Raw genomic sequence first — 21,986 nt, forward strand, 5'->3', positions numbered from 1 at the left:
CGAGACCTCCCCGGAACCCATCCATTGCCCACTTCACTGTCTGCTTATGCTCCCCTTCACTCCCCTCATCTCCCCCCCCCTTTTTTTTTGCTCCCCATCCTCCTCTCGCTCCCCTGCTTTTGCTCCTCTGTCCCCCTCCCCAGGTCGCTCCCCCCCCCCGCCCCCAGCGTTCGCGCCCCTCGCGCTGCTTCTAGCCCCCGCCGCTGTTGCTCCTCGGGAGCCCATTCCAGGGGCAGGTGAGGGCAGCCGCCCCCGCGTGCGCATGCTCCGCTCAGCTCCCAGGCATGCTCAAACCCCGATGGGGCGGAGAATCTGACACGGCCGGCGGATCGCGGCTGCCCCAGTCCCCGGCCAGCACCATGCGGGGGACAGCCGCCTGCTTCCCCGTCGCGTGCCTGCTGCTCCAGCTCCAGGCGGCAGGTAAGCGGCCACGCTGGGGGTTGTTGCCCCGGCAGGCGCGGCAAGTGCGGCCGCGCTACCCAGGGGACGGCGCTCTGGGGAGCGCCCCCGTAATCTGAGCGAGGGGAGACCTGCGTGTTCCCAACCAGCGCCCGCTCCTGGAGCTGCTCCAGCACCTGCTCTTGCCGGGCAATGGCCAGGGCCGGGGCGAAACCCCCCCATCCCACAGGTAGCGGCTCGGCAGTGTCAGAGCCTTGCTCGGGTAACAGCGATGCTTGCGTTAGTCTAAACAGGGAGTTTCTTCCACCGCCCCCCCCCCCCCAACACCCACCCACCCCCAGCATTAACACGGCTGTAGCTTTGCACACACTCAAGCACGTGGGGGGGGAGGGAGGGGAAGGAGCAATGGTTAATCTAACGCCTGCAATCATTAGCTACGGCGTCTGCCCTCTTTGGGGCTGGGGAGGGCTCAGGTGGAAGCTCCACCGACGCCTTTGAGCGGGACGCAACGGGCCGGACTAATGGCTCCGAGCAGGTGGCCGGGGAGATTCCGCGGCCTCTTTGGCCAGTTCCCTTGTCCATGAAGTGCCCTCCGCCAATAGAGCAGCGCAGGTCTGGGAGCCAGGGAGGGGGCGGGAGTGTTTCAGCACCGTGTGTGTCTTTCAGCACCATGGTCAGCAACCACCGGACTAAACACAACGGCAAAGCTGGAGCGTTGTTAAGAGGCCAAATGTCACCTGAGGTGGATTCGGTCGCTGTAGTAGTCGGTATCCTCAACAGGGTTGCTAATAATTAAAAACAAAAGCACGGTTAAATGGCACCGCGTGCAAGCCCTCAGCTGTTGCCACTTCAGGCACTCTAACGCGTACGGATACTGCCTATTTTTCTCGGTCACTATTGCCCTGGGATTTGGAGCACGAGCCACGTAGGTTTCTAAATATTTTAGAATGATGCAAGTTTTTTTAAAAAAACATTTAGCATCTTTTAAATTTGACACCTGAATTCAAGCGTGGAAACCGGATTTTAGACTGCAAAATTTCAGCTGCGACAGCAGTCATTTGTACAGTAGTCCTGAAGCTGTGTTAGTAAATCCTCTCACTGCTTAGCTAGCAAAATGTGGGCATCATTCAGAAATGTGGTTAACGAAGAACTATATTACACAGAGCTTTTCAGTTCAAGCATCAGTGTCACTTTGATAATCATTTGCTGTATTTCTTCAGTAAAAGAAGGATATGGCTTAATCGGTGTAAAAACTGCCCTTTCTCTTGAGTCCTTTCCCCCACTTCCCATCATGTTAACCTAAATTCTCACTCTTTTAGAAGGAAAGTGAATTGGTGCTGAAGGTGTAATTAAATGTAGTTTGTAATTAATATCACTGAAGTGTCTCTGTGTTTGCAGAGTACTGCTGTATCTCTACTTCTGACATAGAAAATGGCTGTTGCACCCTGCTTATAACTTAACATAAGTCCATTACAACCTCCCTTTGTATGTATATAGAAAGGTATAACAAAATACAATGGCTGAAAGTTGAAGCTAGACAAATTCTATCTGCAAATAAGACATACATTTTTAACAGTGAGAGTAATTAACCATTAGGACAATTTACCAAAGGTTGTGGTGATTTCTCCATCATTGACAATTTTTAAATCAATTGGATGTTTTTTCTAAAAGATCTGTTCTAGGAATTATTTTAGGGAAGTTCTATGGCTTGTGTCATACAGAAGGTCAGACTAGATGATCACAATGGTCCCTTCTGGCCTGGCAATCTATGAATGACTCTATGAATATGTGAATACATATACAGTCTTTTGCTGCCACAAACCATCTTTTTGGAGAGTGTTTCAGTATTCCATTAACTTGAACTGTTTTATTATGGGATGAAAGGTTTTAGAAGCATATCAGGGTTAAGTAATACCACTAGAAATGTAACATGGTAATAAATAATTCATGGTTATCAGGTTATGATAATAGTTGTATACATTATTTAATATGCTAGATAAATGGGCATGGCATCATCTTGTTTAATCTAGTCACAAGAAATTGTTACCATCAGTTATTAGTACTTCACTCTTATGGTAAATCAGACTATCTTTGACAAGATTTCAACCATGTCTTGTTCCTTTGTATTTATGGTTGCTTAGGAGAGTCATGTATTGCTATTTTACACAATGTGTGTGACAAAGATTACAGACTAAAGGATAAGGAGCATTTTGAAATCCATTTTGTGAAAATCCTTAAGATGCTTTTAGGTTGTTCTTTTACAAAAATATATATTAAAATGATCATCTGTGTAAAATTAGTTTACAACTGTTATTTGTCATAACATGCCTTCTAAATCTTCATTTATCCACTGTTAAATCTAAATTGCACAGACTACCTTGCTTAGTCTTTCCATCATACTAATGGAAACTGGTTTAACTAAAATGTACAATTGCCTTGGTACATTTAACTTGTTTTATTAAGTTAATTGGAATGTTTGTATATGAAAATTAGCCTTTAATCTAAAAATCTTCAATAATCACAAAAATGGAGAAAACAACACAGACCCATACATTGCTATCTTGTTTCCCACGCAATTCTGGTGAATAATCACTTTAGAAAAATGAGTATTAAAATCCAAAAAGTGACCCATTCAGTCTTATAATGTGTACAGCTCCCATCAAAGATAAGAGCTGTGCCTGCTCCAGCCAGGGCTGCATGGAGTTTTCTGTTACTAGTCTTGTGTCATTCAAGACACTACACTACCGAGCTTCCTGACTTTTACTATCATAGTAAACTTAACCTTAAGCAGTTAAGAGCTCTCTCACTTTCACTTGAAGTGAAAGATGAATTAGTCATTTGGCTCATTCTGGAGCTTTCTATGGAGCACAGTCTACAGTTGTGACTTATGAATGGTGATTTAGTGATAAGAGTTCATTTGGTAACATAAAAATGTATTTCACTTACCATTACTGATTGGTCAGAAGTTATGTGTTGTTTGTCATTTTGTTTTGCTCTGTGGTTGAAACTACTTGGCTTTTCATATATGGCTTTGTTCCAAAATTCAAAATACATGAAGCCAACTTCTATGTAGGAGGATGCTAAGATATCCATCGGCAGATGCACTAACAATATCTTCCCTAATATCAGTTGATGTTAATAGGTTTTAGAAAAAATATGATTTTGTATTTAAATGAGATATTACTACAACAAGGAGGTATTGATCTGTAATGTGTTTAAAGCAATTCTTTGTAACTGAAAGGTATTACACTGCATATTGGAGAAATGAGTTTGCCATGGAAAGGCTGTTCCATTACTATTGTGCTCCAATATCAGGATATGTATTTGCAAAGAAGCTGACATTTTTTCACCATAAAAGAATCTCAAATTTCCACATTTGTTTTTTTTAAAAAGATCAGTTGAATTCAGTTTAGATGTTGTTGTCAATAAAACATTACAGCTGTGTAGAAAGCAAATTAAATCTAGTTATGCTCTCAGATACACCTCTGCAATTTCCACTGAAGTCAATGTAGAATTAGGGCCTTTATGGACCCAGAGCTGCACTGGGCAGTGTGCAAGAGCAGAAATCTGCTTGCACAGAGCTGTCAGAGCTGGAGTAGGGCCTACATTTGTACTAAGTGATTACAAATCACTATGAACCTTTAGCTGCTATTATGCTTTGAAGAAAAGGGCAAGATAGAGTAATGGCATAGGTTATTTGCTAGTAGGTATGATATATGCACATTTTTGCAACAAAAAGTTAGTATCTCTCGAGACTACCAGAAACAATTGTTATTTTGGTGAAATAATGGTAGGTGGTAGTGAGAACATGTAGTGATGCACCAAAATAAGCTTATAATTAGAACTAGTGAACAGTGGTTCTGGACCAATTTTATAGTGATGGTGCTGAACGCCACTGAATCAAACTGTAAACCCTCTATATGATGGAAACCACTTCAAGCCAGGGGGTGAGGGAGCACCCCCAGCAGTCCTAGTTCCAGCATCTATGCTAGTGAACCATTGGTGTTACCTAGGTTACTGAACTAATTAACTATTTAGCTTCATTGTCTTTTCATGAATTCCATGAACAGGCTTAAAATATACAAACAAAGAATAAAATATACAGTCACTGTAAATGGCCCAAGCGAAACCATCTAGACTGGAATAAAACCTATTCAAATAATAACCTCCATATCAACCATCCATATGTCTTTTATCAAAATATTGAGAGAGAAAGTGATTTTTGCAGAAAGTCCTAGAGGTTAACAAATTCTGGTGCTGGAGGCCCATGGAGCCAAACAATTGTAAGTAAGACTTAGTAGAATTGTCATCATTAAGACATGGTTTCTTGAGCAAAGGTCTCACAGCATCTTTCTTCAGGGCCACTGTTATTATTCCTTCCCATGAAGGACACATTGATAATATAAAACATGGGACCAGTACTTCAGCAACCAGGAAAGACAAAGGTCCTAATCTCAGTCTTTTGCCAAAAGAGATCCCAGTGCCTCCAAAAGGTCATCTGAAACTCTAGTAGAAAAGACTGGCATGTATCCACTTGAGATACTGCTCAGGCCTGATCCAAACAGTTGTAACTGCAAAGTAACATGAAAATCTCTCACAGTGGAATTTTGCAGGTGCGGAGAAACTTAAACAAAGTGTGCTAGATTGTGTGCAATGCATATGAAAATAGACTTGGAATGAGCATCTACTCCTCCCTGCTAGTTTGTAATGGAAAGTGTCTTTCAAAATGGAAGTTTCTGTGTAGCATATCCAGTCAAAAATATTGAGGTGTATTCTCCTTTGGAATGCCTTCATAACACCACGTGTCATATTGAGAACACATAATGTTTAATGTTAAATTTGGAAAACCAGTTCCTGCCAACTGTCCATACTCCATGTCTCCTGCAAAGGAAAGTGTGTGTCACGTTGAGCTGGTGGAACTGCAAATACACCAGAGACAACATGGGGACCTTCCACTGGTGCAAATCACTATAGTTCCAGTGGGAGTTCTGGTCAATAGATTTTTTTGAGATTCAAGTTAGAACTGTCAAATTAAAATATCTGATAAATTAGAATGTTCTTTTCAAGATGAAATGAGTAAATGTTATAACTCAATCTCTCGAGTCTGGGAACATGATTTGAGGAAGGAAATTGGAATGTAAAAACGATAATTATAGGCTTACTCTAGATATAAGATCAGAGCCAGCCAATTTAAGAATTCACTGAAAACCAGATTGTGAGCAGATTTGTGTGGGTGTGCCGCGATAGAAGGACATGCAAGAAGCCCTCCCTCATCCCTCTACATCATGCTTTCACTTGCCAGGCTTTAAAAGCCCTTTCTACCGTAACAGTCTCATGCTTAGGGGAAAATAGAGACTCTGCACTCAGGGAGTGAGATATTAAAACCAGGGATGGGGAAGAGGTGGTGACATGGAGTTGCTCTGGTGCATAGAAGTGGGGAGCAATCTGTGCCAGCCTAATGGTTTGGGATAAAGGGGCTTAGCCCTGATGTGCACAGAGATGCCCCCAGAAAGATTGTGCCTCAGACACGCCCAGTCTCCCATTGTTGCTCCTGGGCAGGGTAGCCCACATTGACTTCCTCTCAGGGTCATGGCATGAATGCCACAATCTAGCGCTGATTATACTTGTCATTCACAAAGCTGATGGTTGCTGGAAGTATTGTGGCATCAAAGACAATCATGCTTAAATGCTGTGGCAAGGGGCCAAAGTCCATCTTTTTTGAAGGAAGTTTATACTGTGGATCAATGTAGCTGTCCTGTCGGGTTTCCAATACAGTTCTGAATCAAAGACTTGGTAAGGCCAGCCAGTTATGTAGGCTAGGAACTCATGAAAAGCACTGATTTCTCTGAGCCACATTAGCTGCACCAGAACTCCATAGGCTCAAATTCTGCTTTCCATTACAGCAAATACTGATTTCACTGGAGTTACTATGGATTTACCTCTTTGTAACACAGAACAGAATTTAACTCAGTCTTCACTTGGAAAACTACAATAATGCCAAATATGGCAAATTGATGTGGCACCTTCTGAAAAATAGGCAATTATGACACAATATCAATGCATCAATACTATGTGTCTGAATATGTCAGAATACTAAGTGCCTTAGGGACCAGTGCTTCATCTCTTAACTCACATGAGTAGACCTACTGAAATCAATGGGCCATAGTAACAGGTTCCATTTTCAATATATCAGGCAACATACCCATAATGTAGAAGATGATGAGATGCAAAGCCTCACTTTCAAAATACTACTGGTGCACTTAATCATATATTGGCTGCATTCTGACTACTTTGTGTTCTGCTTTGCTGTGCATTTGTATGATGTTTAATTACAACCCCTATACCTTGGAAAATGTTATGTGCAGTGAAATATTTTTCAGATGAAGTTGTTTTTTTGCCAGTCCTGGAGTTTCTTACACACTGCCTCACCCACAGACTAATAATCCAGCATCCAGATTTTTTTTCTTTTAAAGCAGTCTAATTAACTTAAGAAAATACCTTTTGCAAAACATGTTCTATTCATTTGATTAACTGCAAATCCATACATTAGTGTCATTGTTTTAAAAATCTTTCTGGATTTATTGGTAATAATTCTTGATTTTAGCTGCTAGAGATAAACATTAGTGTGTGTGCAGCTAGAGCTACATAACCTACACTAATGAGATTTTAGTCTGACTCGATTGACATGCTGTTTTGCTGCCATTTAAGGCATACTGTTAAGTAGACATTACAAATGCGAAGCGTTTTGTCTCCAGACAGTTTTTGTTTTCCTCTGGTCTTTCATGGTTATATAAAGCATTTTTCTACCAGAAATGTTGAGTACTCCTGAAGTGTTAAAATGTTTTGAGTAGAACAAATGAAACATGGAGAGATGAATCTGGTATTTGTATTTAGAGCTCACATTACTTGTCATTGTTGTTTTTCTTAAGCTTTAAAATATCAGTGATTTGCTTGGTTTTCTGAGAGGAAGGAGTAATCCAGAGCCAAAATGCTTCTTGAGTTATTGATTAATATATAGAGCTATGCCTTGTGCGGCATGGCTGCACATGGAGAAAGAAGGCCAGGATAAGAGAAGAATGCAAGACATGTTGTGATTGGCGCAATCCATATGAGGGCTGAAGGACCAATCGATCAAGGGGATATGTGGCTACTACCTAGGTCTGAAAATGCAAATTGTTTTGATTGTTGAAGTACCAGTGGTAGTGCAAGTTTCCTCAATATGCCTCAACCTTGACTTGAAAGGACTCCCTCTCAGGGTGAGAGTGTAGTGCAATCTCCTTCACCTGTTCAGCTCTTGGCCTTTCTCTAGCAATTACCAGCAAAGCTGTCAATGACAAATGTAGCATTAGATATTTGTAATTTGGACTCCTGGGAACTGGACCAAGACTAATAAACTCTTATCACAATATAAATATTTTAAAAGAGACTTGAAGGTAATATTCCCTCACTATAGGCCATATTCTCCACTTTATGGAGGTACACAGAGAGGTGCAAACTGTAAGGACTGGTCAGAATTGCATTCCCCATTCTCAGTGGAATGCAGGAATTGTTTTGTCCAAAGGGAGCAGGGAGGAAGCAGGCTATGACCTCAGCCCACCTACGCTTATAGGAACAGAACAATGATCATATGGGAGCAGACCAAAATCCGTCTAGTTCTGTAACCCAGTGGTTCCCAAACATTTTACTAAAGCGAACCACCAGCTGCATTTAGTCTGTTGTGGGTTTTTTTACGACCGACCCTTACATCTATACACCCTCACCACAACCCTAATCTAATTCTGTGGAGAGGAGGCCCCCCGGCATCTAGGGGTGTTTGGAGAGCGAGCCCACCCCACAATCACCATGCAGAGGAAGCTCCTGTCCTCCAGGGCTGGGCCTGGCTCCTAGCTCTGGACATTGTGACTTGGCATATCTGATTGCAGTGCCAGTCAGGTTTGGCCAGGCCACCTCTCCATTATGACGAAGGGACCATCAGTCAAAATTTGATCAAGTGGCATTGCAACCCATGCATCAGGTCACAACATCCTGAATGTTGTGGCCCAGGCCCAGCTGTGCAGGAAAGGAGCCACCTGTGTGGGATGAGTACAGGGTGGGCTTGCTCCCTGGAACCCCAACTGCGCATTGGATTAGAAGAAGTGTATTTTGTCTAGCACCTCGCGACGCATCTAAAATCTTCCTCCAATGCTCTCCTGGGCTGAGAAACACTGCAGTAACCTGGTACTGACTGTGATGAGTACCCGCTGCTTCAGAGAAAGGTGCAAGAAGCCTTGCAGTAGGCAGTTAAGGAATAATCTGCCCATGAAGGGTGAAGGTGGGACCAGTGGAGTGGGAAGAATAGGCCTATATATACTAAAAGGTTGTAATAGCAGGCATGCTCTCCATGTGTGCTGGAGGAGTTCAGCTTGGCACTCTACCTCCTGGTTGCTTTGCAGTGCTCCTCAAGGGGCAGTGCAGCTCCACGCTCCCCTTTACTTTGGACTGCACCTAAGTAGCATGATCAAATCTGTCATACTTTCTTCCCTTACGTATTGCTAAAAGCAGAGAGAGATCACTTTAAGAGATCATTTTTAATTTCTCTATTTTTTTGTAATTATTAATAATAATATTTATAATGCCATAGCACCTAGGAGCCTTAGTCATGGACAAGAACCCCATTGTGCTAGGCGCCATACAAACATAGAACAAAAAAGATTATTTGTGCCCCAAAGAGCTCATGATCTAAATAATAAGGCAATCTTCATATTTCCCAAACAAATTTTTCATGGAATTTCACTGTACCTAACTTCTGACTACATCACAGGAAGTATGGGCTCAATACTGCAATCTGGTATGAGTAAGAACTGCTCAATGGGAAGAAAAGGGTGCTGAATAGTCAATATTTGATGTCACTGTAGGCTTACACTAACAATAATCAAAGAAGCAGAAAGAAGCATTGTTAGGGAGTCTGATTGGCAGAGCAGGAGGGGGGCCCTGAAAGGAAGGGGGAACAGTTTGTTTGGTCTTGGTCATACTCTTCCAGGAAGAATTGTCATGCTAGAAGATACAGACTGCTTCTGAAAAATATACCTTTGCTTATGGAGCGTTAGGACAGGAGAAAAACCTTGCCCTGGCTGAGCACACCTGAATCTGCAGAAATTACTTTTTCAGCATTCTGAGCAGAAGCAATAGAGAAGTGACCGATGAACATAAGAATATAAGAGCTGCCATACTAGGTCAGATCATGGTGCATCTTGCCCAGTATCCTGTCTCTGACAGTGACCCGTACCAGAGCTTCAAGGGGAATGTACAGAACAGGGTTTTTAATTGAGTGATCCATCCCTGATTTCCACTCCTTATATTTCTGGAAGTCAGAGGTTTAAGGTCACCCCAAGCATGTGGTTGCATCCCTGACAATTTTGGCCAATAGCCATTGATGGACCTATCCTGCATGAACTTATCCAGTTCTTTTTTGAACACATTTATACTTTTGGCCTTCACAACCTTCCACGGCAATGAATCCACAGGTTAGTTGTTCATTGTGTGAAAAAGTACTTTATCTTGTTTGTATAAAACCAGCTGCCTATTAATTTCATTGGATGGCCCCTGGTTTTTGTATTGTGAGAAAGGGTAAATAACACTTCTCTGTTAACTTTTTACACACCATTCATGGTTTGATAGACCTCTATCATTTCCCCGTTAGTCATCTGTTTTCTAAGCTGACCAGCTCTAATTATTTTTTGCCTTTTTCTTTCTCTACATTGCTGTTTCCTGCAAGAATACCTTGTCTCTACAACTGTGTTTTCTGCTCCTCCAGTAGTTATAATGAGACCCAATAAGCCACCAATGATATTAACAAAATGTGTACTTTCTGTGGGACATTGACGTCAGTGGCAGTTAAGGGCCACATTCTGCCATTTGTATTCAAGCTGAGTAGTACCTTACTCCATAAATAAGACCAATAATGGGCCCTGAAATGACAACTTCAGAAATCACTAGTCTGGGGTAGAAATTGGCCATGATTCCTAAAGAAAATGGGATGATTTCATCTTTGGAGAGAAGGCAATGGGGAAAAATTGACTTGGGCCAGATACTCCAGTCCACTGTTCTAGCTTCTGTCACAGCTGGTTAGCCAAAGGTCAGGGAGCTGCAATTGGCTCCCTGTGGATGTAGCTCAGATGTAGTGAAAAATCAGGGCCTTTATTCAAGCCCTTCAGAAAGTGGGCTTTTTCATCCCTGTGAATAATTTTGATGTTTCATCAAAAAATCCCAGACCCAAAATATTATCTCTGAAAACTGAACTTTTTAATTCACAAATGCTACTATGGTGCACCATGGGAGTCGTCGTTTGGGAGGCTCATTTTCCTTTGTAGGCTGGGATCCCTGGTTGAACCGCATCTCTCACGATGCACTACAGTCTCCCCATATGGTGTTGCGATGCAGTTCCATCCTGGGAGTCCCTGACCATTGTGCATGATGGGAGAAGTAATCCCACTGAGAAGCCTGGCCCATAGCGGAGAGTGTGATGAACTATAAGTCCCCTGAGACACCACAGCGGATATCCAAATCTAAATATTTCTGCTTTGGAGCACTTGGTTTCTGATGAAAAAATTGAAATTTTCTGCAGAGAACAGACGCTTTCATGAAACATTTAATTTAGTTAAAAACCCAGTTTTCTGTCATAACAGTTTCAATGGAAAATTTTTGACCAGCTCCATCTTTTTCTCCTCTCTCTCTCTCAAGCCAGTTACTCCTGGGGGAATTCTGTGCCAACTGTGCAATGCAGAATTTTGCAGAAATTAATGTTGGGCATGCAGAATTCCCTTTTCCCCCCACAGAAATGGGCTGCAGAGATGTTGGCCACCACTAGGGCCTGCTGGACCTGGCAGAGCCAAGCTCATAAATAGAAGACAAGGCTGGAGGGAGAGGGCGCATACTGGAGAGGGAGGGAACCAGCAGCTGCAGTTCCCAGCTTCCTCCCTGAAGGAAGGAGGCAGGGACATGCAGGAAACTCCATGCAAGTCTGGGCCCCAGCATCAGGTTGTTTCTCCCTCTGGATCCCTGGGCTCTAGAAGGTCTCTGAGTGTCTGGGCCCGGACGGGGCCCACAGCTGGGCTCTGGGGGGTAGAGAGTGTGAGTGTGTCGGCTGGGTGGGTGGGGGACACTCCACGACTGTGGTTCTGCGAGGGAGAGGGTGTGAGTGTCTGGTCTCCCGGCTGGGCTCTGAGGGGGCAGAGAAGCAGGAACTGGGTTGTCATAGGGGTTTCTTTAATGTTCTACTCCTGGGGGAATTTTTGTGTATGTCTGTATTGTTACAAAAGATACTTGTTGACAGGTATTTTGAAATAAATTACCAAAATAATTGAAACTGGCATGATTATATAGTGTTATTTTGACAAATAAAATGTGCAGAATTTTGCAGAATTTTAAAATATTGTGTGCAAAATTTTCAATTTTTTTGGTGCAGAATTCACCCAGGAGTAAGCTAGTGTAGGGCCTGATTTAGTCTCACTGAACAGAAAATCAGTTAGAAAATCTCATGACTTAGGACACTGCCCACACTATCCATCCTTTCACTCAGCATTCTGATTTTGGCATTAGACTCCATGCAGAATCCAACACTGCTCCTTGATAAAGTGGTTGAGTTAAAGCCAGTAGATAAGTGGGAGTACATTTCCAGTGTGAGATGCTGGAATCTAGTGATAGTGGATAGGGCTCCAGTCCAGTGCTGCAGAATGGGAGGGCAGATGCACTCAGTGGGGAAGCGCTCAGATTTGAGAGTACTGAGTTAGAGACTAGGAAGAAATGTGAAGATCAGAGACACACCATTTCTTAAGTAACAAGGTTCAGTTAATCTGTTTTCTGAAAATCACACACATTACTGGGAATAAAAGTAAAAAATTAAAGTTAAATTGCAACACATGTAATTTACCTGGAAAAATGCTTTAAATGTCCTTTGAATATATAGAATATATCTAAATCAAGAGTCAAGTTCCGCTGTTTTTTTTTCCTTGTGAAATTAATTTCTTCCTGTCCTCATTTCTCCAACTTCTGGCTTGTTAGTCAGAAAGTGGCAGACTCTGAAATAAAGCTCTCGTCCCCTAATGCCCCTATTCTACTTGCACTATATTGATGACATCTTCATCATCTTGACCCATGGAAAAGAAGCCCTTGAGGAATTCCACCATGATTTCAACAATTTCCATCCCACCATCAACCTCAGCCTAGACCAGTCCACACAAGAGATCCACTTCCTGGACGCTACAGTGCTAATAAGTGATGGTCACATAAACACCACCCTATACCGGAAATCTACTGACCGCTATTCCTACCTACATGCCTCCAGCTTTCACCCTGACCACACCACACGATCCATTGTCTACAGCCAAGCTCTACGATACAACCGCATTTGCTCCAACCCCTCAGACAGAGACAAACACCTACAAGATCTCTATCAAGCATTCTTACAACTACAATACCTACCTGCTGAAGTGAAGAAACAGATTGACAGAGCCAGAAGAGTACCCAGAAGTCACCTACTACAGGACAGGCCTAACAAAGAAAATAACAGAACGCCACTAGCCATCACCTTCAGCCCCCAACTAAAACCCCTCCAACTCATTATCAAGGATCTACAACCTATCCTGAAGGACAACCCATCACTCTCACAAATCTTGGAAGACAGGCCAGTCCTTGCCTACAGACAGCCCCCCAACCTGAAGCAAATACTCACCAGCAACTACATACCACACAACAGAACCACTAACCCAGGAACCTGTCCTTGCAACAAAGCCCGTTGCCAACTGTGCCCACATATCTATTCAGGGGACACCATCACAGGGCCTAATAACATCAGTCACACTTTCAGAGGCTCGTTCACCTGCACATCTACCAATGTGATATATGCCATCATGTGCCAGCAATGCCCCTTTGCCAGGTACATTGGTCAGACTGGACAGTCTCTACATAAAAGAATAAATGGACACAAATCAGATGTCAAGAATTATAACATTCATAAACCAGTCAGAGAACACTTCAATCTCTCTGGTCACGCGATTACAGACATGAAAGTTGCGATATTACAACAGAAAATCTTCCGAAACAGACTCCAACAAGAGACTGCTGAATTGGAATTAATTTGCAAATTGGATGCAATTAACATAGGCTTGAGTAGAGACTGGGAGTGGTTGAGTCATTATAAAAAGTAACCTATTTCCCCTTGTTTATTCCTCCCCCCCCCACCCCCCACTGTTCCTCAGACTTTCTTGTTAAACCCTGGATTTGTGCTGGATATGGCCCACCTTGATTATCATACACATTGTAAGGAGAGTGATCGCTTTAGATAAGCTAGTACCAGCAGGAGAGTGGGGTGGGGGGAGAGAAAACCTTTTGTAGTGATAAACACCCATTTTTTCATGGTCTGTGTGTATAAAAACATCCTCACTTTTTTTCATGGTCTGTGTGTATAAAAACATCCTCACTTTTTTTCATGGTCTGTGTGTATAAAAACATCCTCACTATTTTCCACTTTATGCATCCGATGAAGTGAGCTGTAGCTCACGAAAGCTTATGCTCAAATAAATTGGTTAGTCTCTAAGGTGCCACAAGTACTCCTTTTCTTTTTGCGAATACAGACTAACACGGCTGCTACTCTGAAACTTAGGAACGTTTGAGAGAACTACTTTACCATGATTCTAACTTCTCTTGGCTCAGAAAGAGAAACAATTAAAGCTAATTTTAAAATAGTTCTGAAAATGACTGGGAATCGCTTTTCTAGACTCACAGATGTCAAAACTTCCACAATCCATTATCTTGGGTCCTTTCAGGGCTAGAAGTGAGTGTGAGGTCCCATTGGGAATCTCCCTTTTCCAGTGGTAAAAAGCTCTGGTTTCCAGGCCTGGGGGATATAAGATAACAGACTTCAAAGTTTGACATTTTAAGTCTTAAAGCTGTTACTGATTCTGAACTGAATCTTGCCTTTCTTGAAAACTGGGCAAGCTTAGATTTTTGGGGAGAGAAGGATGAAACATTTTCCTGACAGGTTGTTTTAAATAAAATGGCTGCTGTTTGAAGCTGCTTAGGGATTTGGAATGGTAAAATACATCCTGCGGAGACGGATTAGTAAACAGGGGGCAGCTGACAGTCAAAAGTGCATGGCCCATTCATTTATTACATGGTTTTACAATTTATCATATGGTATCTCTACTACATATGTAGTTATTGTGTGTCAATATGTGTATGTATATGTTATATGGACAGATCCATGTGCCAGCTCTGATTCCTGTGATGTGTGAACCTGTCTATTCAGGATTAGACTCTCATGATTAGGATTTGGGTGGTCTGACTTAATGGTCAGAGCAGGAGTCAGGGGCCAGAGGTCAGGCTGGGTCAGGATACCAGAACCTGGAAAAAGCCAAAGGGCAGACTGAGAGTCAGGTGCCATGCTGGAGCAAGAGGTCAGAGTCAGGGAGCAAGTGCAGAGGATACAGTTCTAAGCCAGGGGAAATCCAGTTGCCCAGGCAACTTCCTGTTCCTCTGCTTGGTTTAAATAGAGGCAGAGAATCAATCCAGACTCCTGGAGTTTGGCCTGTCAGATCACAGGACAGGAGTCTTCTGCCACAGTTGAGTTTGAGTTCTGGCAACTGTGAACTGGGACTGAGTAGTGGATTATCACATACTGTATCCTAAGCACCTTCTGGCCTGGGGTTCAAGACCCGTGCTGTGGACATAGACTGAGCTTGTACACACATAAGAGCCATGAGACGGCAGTGACTTTGGTCACTCTTGCTTTAAATTGGCTTTTTAAAAAAGAATTCAAAGGCGACGGGAGCTTTCTGTTGTACATTTTCACATAATCCTGTTCCCCTACCTTTCCCTCTATTTACCAGAGGGGAAAATTCAGTGTTGTGGTGGGAAACCACAAGTTTCCTGTGAATTACATGCAGAACTGACTTGCATGATTTCCCTGTGCCCCTTTCAAGCCATGAAATGCAAACTTATATGCGGAGTAAGTCATTACTCAATAATGCTGTTTACATTAAGCCAGATTGTGGCTGGTCCATGTGCAGGTGTGTAAGGGTGTGACAGTTGTAAGGCATTTCCATTCCCTCCCCCACATCTGTGTAGCTCCCTGCTGGTGTGCCCAGGATGCTAGACACTACAAATGGGGAGGTGAGGTGTAGGACCATGGTCTTGCACCCTGCACTGAATAGCAGAGGAGAGTACATGCTGCAGGCTCCTAACGAGCGTATCAGTGTGCCTACACTGACTCTGGGCCAGAGAGCTGAGGCATTGCCTCCTGGAACACATACCGTAGTGATGTATTTCCCCAGTTGCACCAACACAGGTCAGTGACTGATCGACACAACTGAACATTTCCGGTTTGCTTGTGAGAAAGGCTAAACTTTTCTCATTTTGCTGGCCAGCCCCTATGCTTTCTGGACTACACCAGCTCTCTTGGCTGAGCAGGAAGTATGGGTGGCTTTTTGCTGGTAAGGGTAGCTACTGGGTGCCACCAGTAGAATCAAACCCAAAATAGCTAAATGGGACTCCTGGAAGTTTAACAACCCAACATTAATCTGTTTTAAAGGTACACCCTGTATCTGACTTTTCTTCCTGTGCTCCAAATCCATCTGCCCACAAAAACAAGGGCTACTGCACCATACAATCCCAGCTTCTCTACTGGATGACAGGCTGTCAAGAAGAAAGCCAAGCATGCAAGGTGCTAGGTTCTGTGGTGGGTTGGGGAATGATTTCTTGTGTGTTTGTCTATTCAAAAGAATAATTTACATTTTATGTAGCATGTTTTGTACCTCAGGATCCTAAAGTGCTTTACAAGTCTGTATTCCTAATTCAGGAAAATTTCCCATTGGTTTCAGTCCATATATACTCCTGGGGGAATTCTGCACCACTGCACAATGCAGAATTTTGCAGAAATTAATGTTGGGCCCACAGAATTTCCTTTTTTCCCCCAGAGAAATGAGCTGCAGAGATGTTAGCCACTACTACGGGCCACTGGACCCCTGCAGAGCTCAGCTCACAAATAGAAGACAAGGCCAGGAGGAGCAGGACAGGGAGGGAACTGGATGGTTCCCAGCAGCTTCTGTTTCCCACACACCCTGAAGTAAGGAGGCGGGGGCATGCAGGGAACTCCATGCAAGCCTGGGACCCAACATCAGGCTGTTTCTCCCTCTGGATCCCTGGGCTCTGGGAGGGTAGGGTCTGTGAGTGTCTGGGTTGGGGGGGCCTGAAGCTGGGCTCTGGAGGGTAGGGATAGGGGGTGTGAGTGTCTGAGCTGGTGAGGGTATGGCTGGGCTGTGGGGAGTAGGTGGTGTGAGTGTCTGGCCCCCTGGCTGTGCTGTCAGGGGGAGGGGGATACAGAAACAGGAACTGGGTTGTCATAGGGGTTTCTTTAACTCTCTACTCCTGAGAGAATTTTTGTGTATGTCTGTATTGTTACAGACATACTTGCTGACAGGTATTTTGAAATAAATTATCAAAATAATTGAAACTGTTGTGATTATGTAGTGTTATTTTGACAAAATTTGCAGAATTTTGCAGAATTTTAAAAATATTGTGTGCCGAATTTTTAATTTTTTGTGCAGAATACCCCTGGAGTACATATAATATTTCTGCATATACATGAATCGCTTAACCCACTATTGAAATTCACCCATCTCTGGGTAGCAGTAACAGTAGACGACAGATAGGATACTGTTCTTGATTTGCAGTCTGGTTCATTGAAATTTCATGAGGAAATTAGGTCAACAGAATGTAATTACCTAAACTGGAATCTCTGAAGGGCACTGGGATTGACATCTTAACTCTTCTGAAAAGTGCCATGGGATCTTTAGTGACCTCCATCTTCTCACAAACATGATACAGGCTGGAAGAGCAGTGATGGTATGATTTCACACGATTCAGAACAAAGGACCTGCCAGCTTTGACATTTCATATATCATTCATTGGTCTGAAGAATATCTCTCTTTTTCTATATCCTTACCATTATTATATGTTGCTTTGAGAATCCCAGTTTGTTGTTTTTAAATTGTCCACCAGCATCTGTGTTTATTACACACAAGAAATAAGTTACCATGAGACAAGATGACTGAGCTGTTCTGATTAAGTACAAAAGCATTATCTTTACATATAGGTGACATACAAGGAACAAACAGTGTGATCATTTTCAAAGTGGGGAGGGGACAGTGGGAGTTTGTCTTCAATGCAGCCACAACAAATATATTGTGAAGAGGAGATTAGAATTATAGATGTAAGGAAGATAGGCTGATAGAAATACAACACATCATAATTTCTTATGTGTAGAGGCCCCAATCAGGGATCAGTTCTCTATTGTACTAGGTACACATCCTATTGTAGTAATTGGTTACACCTGTGCAACCTACTTTCTTCCAGCAGAGGAAGGATGATCCAGTGGTTAAGGCATTAGCTTGGGATTTGGGATATCAGGGTTCAGTTCTCTGGTCTGCCACAAACTTCCTGTGTGACCTTGGGCAAGTCACTTAGTCTCTGCTATCCTTATCTGGAAAATGGGATAATATACTTCTCCACCTCCCTGGTGAATTGTGAGAGTAAATAAATTAAAGACTTTAGTGTGCTCAAATAGTGTGGTAATGGGGGCCATATAAGTACCTAAGATAGATAGAATTTACTCCTGTGTTTGCGTCCTCTGTGTAGTCTTCAAAATGTAAGCATGACCATTTGCCAGCATGCAAAAGAAAATTTGTCATGATCACCATATCAGAAATGGAATCTATGTCAATGCAATAGTGTTTATCACCTACAATTGCTGAAAATGTGCGCAGCAGGCTTTAAAAGCATCATTCCATATTCCCTAAATAATTCCTCCTAGGATCTATGCAACTCAGTTCAGCAGATGGCTCTGTAAATCTGAATGGCCGAATGAGACTGTATTTTCATTTAAGTCATTGATGTTCTCTCTTCTTTCAACAGGGTGCTTTTCAGGAGACAATGATCACTTCTTGGCAATTCATCAGCAAAAGAGTGGGAAACCTGTATTTATTTATCGCCATGTCCAAAGTGTCGAGAAAAGTTTGGATACAAACAGCCAGAAGATTTATAAACACAATTTCCATTCCTCTTCCTATGCACAAATAAGCAAGCTGCACCCTGCAATAATTGTTAAGTCAACTTTCCCTAGACCTGCTTATGACCCATCCCTCAATCTATTAGCTATGACTGGTCAAGAGCCGGAAGTGGAAAATCTCCCGATTCCAGCAAGCAATGTGATTGTTGTGGTAAGTACCTTTCTCTAGGTCTTTATATTGCTTCATGTGCTTTTTTATCTGAGGTATCCAAAGTTCATATTTCTACTGCATGAGCTATGCCACTTGCAGCCCTCACTTTGTCCTCCTCCTTCAAATAAAACTCCCTGTGACAGAGTGGTAGCAGCAGCACCGTCATCAATGACCTTGCTGCAGCATCAATTAAGCACTTTGTGTTGGGGCATTATGAGCACCAGAGTGGTAATTACTGGGCTAACGATGTAATTGGGAAGATATAAGTAGTCACAACAGGAAGCTAGGAGGCGCTCAGAAGGTGAGCTGTGTTGAAGAGGGAGGCTGTGGGGAATGCTCCCACTCTGAGATGCCTGTGTTACGTTCTATGGGTAAAAGAGTGGAGGAACCAAAAATACACTTGGGGAAAGGAGAACATCCTTGGTATGTTAATGACTGTGAGAAGATACAAACAGGCTAGGCAACACAACATACCAGGGCGCTGAGAAAGCACCCCATGACACGCCCATTCAGTAAGGCCTGCCATGATGTGTGTGATAGGCAGATAACCAGACAGGCAGAATTTGGCCCTAGGTAGTTAAGGAACTTGTCTTTGCTTCAGGTGTCTTGAATACCTTTCTCTGTACTGCTCTCTTTGAATTTGCACTGCCAAGCAAAGTGGTAGAACCCCCTTTGCTGGATGGCTTTTAAACTTAATGTGAAAAAAGCACTAAAGATGTACTTTAGGGAATAATCCTTCCTAGTCAGGAAGACGGATGGATGATCTAAAAGGTCTTTTCCATCACTTCTATGATGTGTTGCATAATTCCATAATTATGGCAAAGCAGCTATTTTAGAACACTCATGTATCCCATGTGGCAGTCAGGAACTCCTGAGCAGAGCATTTAACTGGTGTAGTCCTCAGTCCAGTAGATGAAGCAGCATGCACTGCTTAATTGGAGACCCAAGCATGTAACCCTTGACAGGCAGCAGCTTTACTAGGTGAGCTAAAAAGAAACTCCTTCCCCTGGCATGGTGATAGGAGCTGTGGAAAACTTTTCTCAGTGGCAAGCTAGCACTCTTTTCCTCTGGATTACCGAGCCATCTGCTGGGGATTTCTACAGGAGCTAGGCTGGGGAGAAGATAGCAAAGTGCCAATGAAACAGCTCAGTGACTGTCACAGGCTGGAATAGCCCCTAAGCTGCTGCTCCCTGCCATACAGCCAGTGGAGCCATATGGTCACGATCCATCAGGTTGACCCCACTCCTCCCCTCCTGCTCCATTTTAGGTGTGGAAATACTCTTTGTGGAGCTGTCCTACATGGCACACACAGGGGCTGCACACATTCTGCAGGAGCTACCACCGTTCTGCGCCCCTCACCCCGTACAGTAGAATCGAATGAGACCTAGGTCACAGAATCATAGAAGATTAGGGTTGGAAGAGACCTCAGGAGGTCATCTAGTCCAATCCCTGCTCAAAGCAGGACCAACACCAGCTAAATCATCCCAGCCAAGGCTTTGTCAAGCCGGGCCTTAAAAACCTCGAAGGATGGAGATTCCACCACCTCCCTAGGTAACCCATTCCAGTGCTTCACCACCCTCCTAGTGAAATAGTGTTTCCTAATATCCAACCTAGACCTCCCACACTGCAACTTGAGACCATTGCTTCTTGTTTTGTCATCTGCCACCACTGAGAACAGCCTAGCTCCATCCTCCTCGGAACCCTCCTTCAGGTAATTGAAGGCTGCTGTCAAATACCCCTCACTCTTCTCTTCTGCAGACTAAATAACCCCAGTTCCCTCAGCCTCTCCTAGTAAGTCATGTGTCCCAGCCCCCTAATAATTTTCTTTGACCTCCACTGGACTCTCCCCAATTTGTCCACATCCCTTCTGTAATGCGGGGACCAAAACTGGATGCAATACTCCAGGTGTGGCCTCACCAGTGCTAAATAGAGGGGAATAATAACTTCCCTCAATCTGCTGGCAATGCTCCTACTAATACAGCCCAATATGCCATTGTCCTTCTTGGCAACAAGGGCACACTGCTGACTCATATCCAGCTTCTCGTCCACTGTAACCCCCAGGTCCTTTTCTGCGGAACTGATCCCCCTGTCTGACCAAGGAGGAAGCGACTAGATTTTCTCTTTATTTTCTAATTTACAAAATTCAGCAATTCACAGTGGGTCTCCTGGTCATTACTGTGAATTAATAAGTTTTGGTTATAACCGTATGACTAATGGTAACAACCAGTATATGACTAATTCGGTAAATTGTTTTGCAATATTGTACTCTTTTACGAAAGATGCTAGATTAAAAAACACAAGCATTTTTATAAGTCACCCTGTTGTACAGTATGTTGGCGTCTTAGCACAGAGAATGTTTCAAAATGAAGATTCCTCGCTAGGTCTTGGCTCTTGGACTCCTGCTAGAAATTCCAGGTGCATCTGGGTTGTTTTGCTGATGAATGTACTAAGTATTTGCTCGTATTTGGTTGAGGTAAATGGAATGCAGGTAGCTGCTGGAGTCACAGAAGATGAAAAAGAGAACCAGAAGGAGCTAATTTGGATTTATGAAGAGTTTTTGATTCTAAACTATCAATTGCTATTAATATATTTCCAGAAAATTAGCATCTAAGGGCCAGATTCTGTGCTGATTTGCATCCTATGTAACTCCAGTTTGGTGCTAGGTATGTAACATATGCAGTGGACAAGAGTCAGCCTGGGGTTATGCCAGTTTGCACATAGAAGTGGGCTAGAGTAGCTCAAAGTGCTGACAACTTCACTTCACTGGAGGAATGTCAACTGTTAGTGCAGTTCCAATAGGGAGTGGTGCTGGTCAGGTAGGAGGAGGAGCCAGGCCAGCTGATGGATACATTGTTTCAGTGTGTCCTTAGCCAGCAGGTTTCCCATAAAGTCTAGCTGTGAATTAAGGCTTCTTTCCCCTTCCCCACCCCCGAAACCAGCAGACACCTGGCAGCACTGCTTGTTGTCCTCTGAAGGTGAATCCCCCACATGGATACAGCTGCCCATGCAGGTGTAAGCAAATTAAGCCCCGGATGCCTGGTATGTATAGCACCATTCATCTTAAAAGGTGATAGAACCTTACAGGGAACTTGTATGAATTCTGGGAGACGCACAAGTCTCACATCAGTATGGAGAGCCCACACATGAATGATCGGAGAGAACCTATGCTTTCAAATGGATGGCCTCCTAGTCACTTAAAAACCTGAATAACACAGGTTTTCAGTTGGCAGTTCTTATATAAGTGTCCTATTAAATGTACATTGTGACCTTAGTCCAGAGCCTTGCTGCTGCATTTATGCTATGAAGAATCTACCACTGTTCTGAGACCTTCTGTTC

At 43.2% G+C, this 21,986-nt stretch overlaps 1 protein-coding gene across 2 annotated transcripts in view; it reads left to right on the plus strand.

The window, feature by feature from the left end:
* The first annotated feature begins 206 nt into the window (after window positions 1-206).
* Window positions 207-21,986, plus strand: part of PTPRR (protein tyrosine phosphatase receptor type R) — a 192,063-nt gene continuing 170,283 nt past the window's right edge. Inside the window, exons 1-2 of one of the 2 annotated variants that reach the window (XM_037886529.2) lie at window positions 207-420; window positions 18,346-18,650. In XM_037886529.2, coding sequence (XP_037742457.1) covers window positions 285-420; window positions 18,346-18,650 — 441 coding nt within the window. In that variant the 5' untranslated portion in view covers window positions 207-284. Of the gene's footprint in view, window positions 421-16,374; window positions 16,499-18,345; window positions 18,651-21,986 lie in introns of those variants that run through there. The other variant, XM_037886537.2, reaches the window with a different exon arrangement.

Source organism: Chelonia mydas, chromosome 1 (assembly GCF_015237465.2).
Source record: "Chelonia mydas isolate rCheMyd1 chromosome 1, rCheMyd1.pri.v2, whole genome shotgun sequence".
Lineage (NCBI taxonomy): Eukaryota > Metazoa > Chordata > Testudines > Cheloniidae > Chelonia > Chelonia mydas.